The sequence below is a fragment of the Grammomys surdaster genome, unplaced genomic scaffold, assembly GCF_004785775.1.
Source record: "Grammomys surdaster isolate TR1022 unplaced genomic scaffold, NIH_TR_1.0 126059, whole genome shotgun sequence".
Lineage (NCBI taxonomy): Eukaryota > Metazoa > Chordata > Mammalia > Rodentia > Muridae > Grammomys > Grammomys surdaster.
The window spans coordinates 4,031,732-4,040,952 of NW_021620869.1; the positions used below are offsets into that span (position 1 = coordinate 4,031,732).

Consider the following 9,221-nt stretch of genomic DNA (forward strand, 5'->3'; position numbering starts at 1 on the left):
AGAGAGAGAGAGAGAGAGAGAGAGAGAGAGAGAGAGAGAGAGAGAGAAAGGGAGAGAGGAGAGGCAAGTCTTTAGCATGTCCTGCTCTTACACGTGGCACATTCATTTCTTCAACTGGAATTACTTGAATTTGTGAGAAAATTCACTCTGGTTTTGAAAAAAAAAAATTTCTTTTAAAAGGCTATCATCAGAAAAACTAATTCCTGTAAAGTGTAGCAAAAGATGGGCAACAGGCCAGTGCACGTGGGCCAGATAGAGTCAGGCATCAGACAAGACACGACAAAAGGAATCCACCTGGAGTCATTTCTGGGAATCTGGAGGAGGACAGAGTCAGGCATCAGACAAAACACGACAAAAGGAATCCACCTGGAGTCATTTCTGGGAATCTGGAGGAGCCTCCTGCTTTCATGCCCATCTGGGTCGGCGTCGTGGTCTCTCACGGGATAGTCTTGGCTTTATGGTTTGGAGAAGCACCCCTAGAACTCTGTGAACCAAAGCTGAGAATACCTGGCCCAGATTCCACCACACTAGAGGAACACACAGGTCCCATGGAATGTCTGAGTGGACCTGATGGCTGCCATCAATGGGTCACCCTCCATCTCTGAACAACATGTCAGACTCAGTGGCACAAAGATTGGAAGCAAGAGGTTAGATAAAATGATATCAAATCATTCTAGTAAAGTGTTGTTTAATATCTCAATTGCAGTACTATATGTAAAATATATTTTTTGAAACATAAAACAGATTCAATCTCATACAAAGAAACAAACTCTTACTCACAGTGCACCACAGACTTAACTGTAAGACTCAAAGCTGAAAACCTCCTAGGCACTGAGATAGGAATGAAATCTTTGTGGCCTGAGGTAGGGGGAAGTCTTCACAGATATGACTCAAGACAAAGTCCAAAAACAAAACAACAAAACAAAAACAAAAAACAAAAGGAAGTAGACCTCACCAAAACTTTGTTGGCTTGTGTCAAATATATGTGAAATTCTTACAAGTCAATAAAAGATAAGTACTTCAGTAAAAATTAGGGCAAGGGGCTGCAGGAGCTGTGAGGGGCAGAGTACTGGCCTAGCACACTTGAGGCCCTGTGATCAATCCCCAACGTCACTAAACACTGAAAATAAAACCAGAAAAGGCAAGAACATGAACAGAGTGTCCTACAAAGGATAAGTTTACAAAATATCGAAGACAAGTGTGAAAAGACGCTAGGCACCGAAAGACCACAGAGGCACGGCCCGTGATGGTGATTATGACAGAAGAGACAGAGAAGAAGCTCCGGCAGGGACAAGCAACTGCCTGCCGATGGTGGTATCAGATTGTGACACTGACCTGGAAGGCAAAGCCTAAGGTTAATCAAGTCTACCCGAGAATCTGTCAATATGGTTTCGAGACAGGGTCTCTCTGTGTATCCTTGGCTGCCCTTGAACTAGCTCCGTAGACCAGGCTGGCCTCGAACTAACAGAGATTCGCCTGATTCTGCCTCCCGAGTGCTGGGATTAAAGGCATGCACCGCCACCGCTTGGCTCAAGTTTGGCTTCTGTATGACCCAGCAATTCTGACCCAACTCCCACACAAACACTCTCCCTAAGTGGCTTATGCAGTGTTATTCCTAACAGCTGAAAGTAAGAACAGTGGGAACAGCCATCAGCTTCTGAATAGGCCAATAAGATTTGGTACACTGAACTGAGCTCCAAGTGGCCTCTGTCCCCTCACTGAGGTCCAGGACGGTCCTCACGGTCACTAACCTGCTATTTGATCTTTCACCAGGTGCTCCAGGGGCAGCCGGATGGAGTCATGTTCCACCGTGCAAGTGATAAAATGGGGCCTAGTCCCCTCCTCGGGGCTGTGCTGGTCAACCACGTGCCCCTTCAGGGTCCGCTGTTCATGGAAGCATCTCACCATAGAGTGGATTACTAAATTATTTGACTGTAGAGATACAATATATATAGAGAGAGCTTTCACCAAAGCTGCCAGCGGAAAGAGAGGAAACTCTCGCTCATTATGCTCCTTCCTAACACAGCAGAAAGGAAAAACAAACAAACAAACAAACAAAAAACAGAGAAAACCAACCTCCTGACAGCCCTGCACCTTCAGAAAGCTTCCAAACAAGAATACTTTAGAACTCCCTTCATGTGTGCCTGTTTTCTTAGTAAGCCCAAACTTTCATATTACATAAACCTGACAGGAAGGAGGAATTCCACCCCAGGTTGGAGGAACACACAAGCTGGAGGAAACACATGCACAAATATAAATAAGATGAAAGAAAAAAAAATAAAAAATCAAATACGCCCCTGCCTTCAGAGAACATGTCATTCCACAGTACTTGGCCCCAGATCACGGCCAGGAGAACCCGCTGGGTAGCAGAGCAGAAGGAGGTGGCTTCTCCTAGTGATTCAAGCGGAAGCAAGGGGTCTGGCAGCACACTCAGCCTGCCTTGGAGTTTCGGTTCTCACCTGAGCCTGTGAATCGCCTGTTTTACCTCAGGGTACATCATTTCCAGTTAGCTCCACTGTTCACACTTCTGCACTGGTCAGGCGAGGTCCCGAAGGGTAGAAAGCCCTGGGGCCTCCCTTGCACTGCACCTGAGTTTCCAGCTGTCCTGGGTGCTTGTTGTTTGTCAGCTCTGTGAGGTAAACACCTTTTCTAAATGCTCTTTGACTTTCCTCGAAGTGTTCTCTGATAATGCAAAGTTTATCTGTCATTTTTTGCTGTGACAGAATTCAGTGTCTCCCTGGTTTGTTTTGGCTCATATCTGTGATCTTCCTGCCTCGGCTGCCCAGTTGCGTGTTCTCCTTTAAAGAAGATACTATCCACATGTGCTTTGAGAAACCTTTCATTTGTCAGACACTACAGGGGTGCTGAGGCAGCCGCTAAGAGTTTTCTAATGTCACTTCTTAGTCCCATCTCTGCTGAAAAGCAGAAGTTGACTCCTGGGCCCTGTGGCAGCACAGTCCAGCAGGGTTCCCTACTATCCTCCCACTCAGTCACATGACAATCTTATGGCCTATTACTGTGCCAACAGCTGTGCAGGCCTGTCCTGAGCAGGCAAGATGTGTGGCCACCTAGTCACGTGGTAAGTGTCCGCACTGACACACTGTCTTTGACCAAGTGTCTATCCTTGCCAAAGCTGTCTGCCTAGTTACAGGAGCTCTTACAGACTTGGTTTGGGGAGTGTCCTTGCCTTCTCTCTTTGGGCTCTTAGTCTTCCAGAAGTCTTGACTCTTAGCTTCCACATGAGTTAATTTGTGAGAGTCCACTGTCAGAATTTTGACAGAAGCTGTACTGAGTCAGCAGATTGGTTTAAAAAGAACACAAGTCCTCCGATCTGCAAGTGCTATGCACAGCCCCTTTCCCAGAACTTCTTATGAGGCCCCAGGAAACTTCTCTCACCTCCCTGGGAGGTCTAACCAGTTCTTTCTAGTGCACTCTATCAACTTAAAAATGAGTTCCACTGAGACAGATGAAACCTCAAGCTCAGTGACATACACAACATAGTTGGAAAGCACAGGAGAGTTCCAGAGCAATAGGAAGGAGAAAGCCACCAAGGTCACCCGACCCCCACCCTACCCATGCCTTTTGGCTCAGCAAGCAGAGGCAGCAGCTTTACCTCCGTGCCTCCGGAAGTGAAGATGATGTCCTGGGGCTTTCCCCCTATCATCTTGGCCAGGCTCGCCCGAGCTGTGTTTATAATGTCCTTGGCCTTCCTACCTTGAAAGACAAAAAACACAGTCATTACTAGCAATTCCACATCTAACAGGGCAACTAGACAAGGGAGGCCAAGAGCTGGAGTGATTCTAGACACGTCCACCCGGGACATGCACGCTTTCCTACCACTTGGTGGGGTGTCAGCAAAGGGTGCTAACCACCGGAACTCAAGAGCCAGGGACAGCCTGGTTGGGAATGAGGGACCTAGGAGCTCCTTTAGCACAGCTCTGCTGTCTTACTGGATACTAGGGAAGGAGCTATGTCTATCTGCCCACCTCCACACCATTCAAGACAGGGCAAGGAGAGGAGGTCCAGAACCACAGAAGTAAGCAAAACAGTGTGAGACCTTCATACACCCAGTCAGCCACTGCCTTCTCTCAAACTGCAGGTCACCCTTGGGAGACACAGGAGGAATGTCGAGAGCATCTGCCTTCAATTAGGTGTCCTAGCTGCTGCCTAGCTGTACTGGACAGTGTCGAAGAAGGTGGCTCTACGGGACTCCCAGCCAACACACCAGTGGTCCCTACATTTGACACTAGGTCCAGACCAGCTTCCCCATGCTGCCCAGTCATTTGGTCAGAACCCCTCCCCTCCTCAGCTCACTTCCAGATGTTGTTGGCTGTTATGAGCAAGGCCACATCTGGAGTACTCAAAACTCTTCCCACAGAACCTCAGCACAAGTTGCTGTAGATTTTAAAACCTAATACTGTGAAACACTGAAACATCTGTGATGAGCTGGGTGTGGTGGTGCACACGCCTTTAACCCCAGCACTCGGGAGGCAGAAGCAGGTGGATCTCTGTGAATGTGAGGCAGGCTTGGGCTACACAGTGAATTCCAGGAAGCCATTGCTACACAGTGAGACCTGGTTTGTCTTGAAAACAGACAGACAAAAATCTGTGACTCATGATTTTTGCTTTTCTTTCCCTTCTTGGCATTCCTACTCAAATATCAACAGAGAGCAGCTGGAATGTCACCCAGCAATAGTCTCCCACTGCGTGCCCAACTTCCTGGTTACCCTTAATCTTCTTGGCCTTCTCCAGGGTATGCTATCAGAAGTTTGACTATACTACAGGGGACATTAGGCAGAAGGCAATGTCCAGAAATAGGCAACAGACAAGTTAATGAGTGACTAGCATCTGATTTGGAAAGTCTGTGTCACTGAGGTGCTGAGGAGCTTTCAATAAGCAACTGCTATGAACTCCACCAAACTCCTTTAGGAAGGACATAGGTACTAGTAAGACCTGGGGTTGACAACTCGTGTGACAGATTGGTTAGCGTGGGTCATCTTTAGTCCCCTGGCTGGCACTCAGTTCCCAATAAACCACCATTAATGTGGTTTGTCTTAGTCACCCTATTCACACAGCACAGGGCTGGGTGCAGGGCATTTGCCTTTCTGCTGATATAAACGTTAACTAGGAAGGCAAAGCAGGATTAGCCTCAGAGTCTGTAGAAAAATGTGGAATGCTGTCTTTTAACTACTGACTTAAAGCAAATTATCACCCCAAAATGCAAATGTAAAACTCTACATTACAAAGGCAAACTAGAAAGAAATAAGAATATAATTATAAGCCCAGCAGTGGTGGTGCATGCCTTTAATCCCACCACTCCGGAGGCAGAGGCAAGAGGATCTCTGTGAGTCTGAGGCCAGCCTGGTCTACAGTCTGAGTTCCAGGATGGCCAGGTTTATACAGAGAAACTGTCTCAACAACAACAAACAAACAAAAAAAAAACAAAACCCAGAAAGAATATTATATAACCCAAGCAACAAATTAATTTTCCTTTTTTCAAATTTATTTTACTTTATGTTGCATGTATGTGTTTGCATGTGTATTTACTGTGTTGTGCATGTGTGTCCATGTATATGTGTTGTGTATGTGTGTTTGCATGTGTATATACTGTGTTGTACACGCGTGTTTTGCATGTTTGGGTGCACATACATGTGGAAGTCAGAAGTTGAGTATTTCCCTTAGCTAGACCCTTGTGTTACTCAGGGTCTCCTGCAGAACCTGAGGCAGGGTCTGGAGGCTGCAGACTTGCTAACCTAGTTAGTCAGTTTGTCCTGGGGGTTCCTGTCTCTGCCTCAAGGGTGCTGGGATTATAGGTCTGCTGCCATAATTCTGTGGCTTTTGCACAGGTTTTGTGGATCCAAACTCAGATTTTCACACTTATGTATCAAGTACTTTACCCACTGAGATCTCCTCAGCCCTGCAACTTTCCTTTTTTATAGACTTTTGATGCTGAAAAGCACATCACCAAAATGCATGGCGATGGACCACTAGCTGCAGAAAAGATGTTTAGTAGGTGCAGGCTTATAAAGAGATCTCAGCGAGATCTGTTTCTTGTTGGGGGAAGGTGGCAGGTTATAGCTGAAAGGTTACAGCCACCAGGGTGACAACAAGGCTCCAGGTACAATCAGGGACTTTTCAGAAAAAAATTCCAAAAATGACTGCTCAAGATATGTTTCATCTTGGGAAAAAAGAACTGACTGGTGCATGTTGTCTTCTGACACAGGAATGTGTCCTATGCAATGTGCATATGAATGAGTGTATGTAACAAATCCATCAGATGTGCAGTTCCTAGGTAGCATACTGGGACAGAAGACTAAAGAATCAAGACAGGTATATAATTGTAACACGACGCTAATTTACATAGAAGACACTATGTAGACTTTAGTGACACAATGTTTAAAGGTTAAAATGTAATTATTTTGTTTCCATTTTTTAAAAAGTGTGCTTTAAAAAACTCTTGAGAATTCTGTTAAGCAATATAGGCATTGTACTAACCTTAAAGTTGAAAGAAAAAAGAAAGTCCACCCCCAATCTCATGTAAGCATACAGTTTATACTCTCTCATTCTCTCTCTCTCTCTCTCTCTCTCTCTCTCTCTCTCTCTCTCTCTCTCTCTCTCTCACACACACACACACACACACACACACACACACACACACGCCCTGTCTGTCATGGAACTCACTTTGTAGACCAGGCTGGCCTTGAACTCACAGAGAGCAGTCTGCCTCTGAGTGCTGGGATTAAAGGCAGGCACCACCAAGCCAGGCTAGTATATACTTTCTCTAAGAGGCCTCTGGTTCCCTTTATTTTCATGGATTCTTCTAGATTACCTGCCACATAGGAGCTGCTGGGGTTTCCCCAGGCTTCCTTCATGGCGTCTGTCACAGCCTGGATGACTTCGGGCTCTAGAGGTGTGGTGGCATTGTAGTCCATATAGACCTTCCTAGAAGAAAGAGGACAGTCTGTAAAAGGAGGGGAGGCAGGGTGTAGGCAGCAACACTCTTTTGGGGGTCCATAGCTAGGGTCTTCTGCATCCAGAGCAAAGGCCCAGGTAGCACATCAGGTTTCAGTTCTTCATGTTCCCCTCCTGATGGGAGACACCGTGGTTTCCAGTCACCCAGTAGCTGCCCCATACAAGATGGTCATAATCTCCACTAGCACAAGGTTGACTGACCGCTGGAGGCCAGATCTGTGGTCCAACTCCAGGAAGGGAGGGAAGAGGGAACTGCCAATGGCTGGAGAGCCCCACATTCCCTTGGGGAATTTCCCACCAATTTGGAGCCGTCTGCCCCTGTGAGTCCTCCAGGAACAGCCTCAAGGAAGGAGCTTTGTACTCTGTCATTGCAGTAGGTTTCCTAGGCCTATGGCTTCCCCTCCAGGGCTTTCACCAGGCAGACTTCTCCCTGGGACAATTTGCATTTTCAGTTTTCCTTGCCCCACCCCCACCCCTATGTGAACTTTTTAAAGTCTGTGCTATAACATATCTGCTTGGGTGAGGCTCCATGGTTCTACTTGAAACTGCAGGCCTCAGCTTGGCCCTCTTCCTTCCTTCCTTCCCTCCCACCCTCCCTCCCTCCCTCCCTCCCTCCCTCCCTCCCTCTTGTCCCCTGTGGTCCCAGTCATCATCTGACCCAAGAGTCACATGCTTAGTAGGGAGGAGTGATGAGTAGCTCCAGGAACAAGCAGGCTTTGTCTTCCAGCAGGGGCTTCGTCCACAGGAGGACACAGAGTGCGAAGCCCCAGAGACCCTTACTAGGTTGAACTGTCTGCTTGCATTCTCACCAGGCCACAGACCTTCAGAAATCTCTATGGTAGGCAATCCAGCCTGAAAATAGTCATTACTTCGCTTGGTTTTAAATCAAACCAGGGTTCAACCCAATGCACTGGTGAGCCTGAACACAACGGCCAACGATGGCCACAAGACCACAACAGAACAGGCAGGAAGAAGCTTTGATCTCCTAGCTTTGCTTTAAGCACCAGAGTCACCTGACCTTGCAATGCTTGGGGCCTTGGAAGGTGTACCTGACCACCCTGGGGCCGGAATTCCCATTGCTTCAGGCTTTGCCTGTGTCCCAAGTCTGTTCCCTCCTATAAAAAGCCCCCCAAAGTGCTGCACACCCACAGGTCTGCGGAGTGACTGTGGTTTTCCCATCTGTAGCTTGGCTGACCTGTTTTTACGGTTTGCATTTTATCAGCAATTGACTCTCTGTTATTAGCTGCTTCCAGGAGAAAGTGAAACTATTTAATGACTGTCTAGTGCAGGCTCAAGCCGCCAGGTTTAGGCCTTTATGAGATAGGTTCTCACTGTGAGGTCCAGGCTGGCCTCCAAATCACAATCCTCTTGTCTCAGCCCCAGTGCTGGGATTATGGACAAGTTCCACCACATCCATGGAGACTTAAATTTTTAGAGAGACAGATATCTCACATCCTAGACCTGTACTCCAAGTGGAAGGAGGCAGGAGTAGCCTGGGCAACATATCGAGGCCTTGTGGGGCTGGGGTGGAGGAGAGACAGGGAAAAGGAGAAAAGAGAAAAAAATGAGATGGGGGTGGAGAGGAGGCTTTTGGTAAGACACATTCCTGGGTGGGAGAAGGCTGAATCAGGACTGGCACACCACCCCTGCTCCTTGTGTGCCAGGGGAGGAGGTCCCGCAGCCCTGTGGACAGCAAGAGAATCTAAGTCTTCCCCACCGTCCTGGTGCCCCTAGGGCTCCCTCCCCAAAGCCAACTTTTCACCTCGGGGCAGTCAAATGGGCCTTAGAGATCGTCCCCAAAGTTCTCCCCTGTCCCACAGCCACGCTGCCCTAGTCTCTAAGAAGCAGCGATTCTGGTAAAATGCAGATAATCGCGATTCGGCTTCCAGCTCCAGCCTCCAAGACCCCATTCCCTGGGAAGAAGCCCGAAACACGAGAGGATGATGCGGCCACACTCGGCACAGTTGTCACCCGCGGGCCCCCTTCTGCCCTCTGCTTCGGCGGTAGCCTGTTCTCTCCTGGTCGGGTCGTGTGGCCTGACACTTCTGTGTGTCCCTGGGACTCCTTCCTCCAGCCTCATCATACCCTCAGTGAGGTCCCCCAAGAGTCCCCAGGCCCTGCGGGCTCCTCAGAGAGAGCGCACCTGTCCGGTGGGCTCTCCACACGGCCCCGCATGCCATTTCGCGCCGTGTCCATCCCCTTGATCGCCGGCAGGTCACCCCAAGCCTGAGCGCACCGAAGTCTCTGAC

General features: G+C 48.2%; 1 protein-coding gene across 2 annotated transcripts in view; it reads right to left on the reverse strand.

Moving 5' to 3' along the window:
* Scly (selenocysteine lyase) overlaps positions 1 to 9,221 on the reverse strand; it is a 21,314-nt gene extending 12,093 nt beyond the window's left edge. The window contains exons 1-4 of one of the 2 annotated variants that reach the window (XM_028755389.1): positions 9,116 to 9,221; positions 6,830 to 6,938; positions 3,614 to 3,714; positions 1,752 to 1,932 (exon numbers count right to left, since the gene is read on the reverse strand). In XM_028755389.1, coding sequence (XP_028611222.1) covers positions 1,752 to 1,932; positions 3,614 to 3,714; positions 6,830 to 6,932 — 385 coding nt within the window. In that variant the 5' untranslated portion in view covers positions 6,933 to 6,938; positions 9,116 to 9,221. Of the gene's footprint in view, positions 1 to 1,751; positions 1,933 to 3,613; positions 3,715 to 6,829; positions 6,943 to 9,115 lie in introns of both variants that reach the window. The other variant, XM_028755388.1, reaches the window with a different exon arrangement.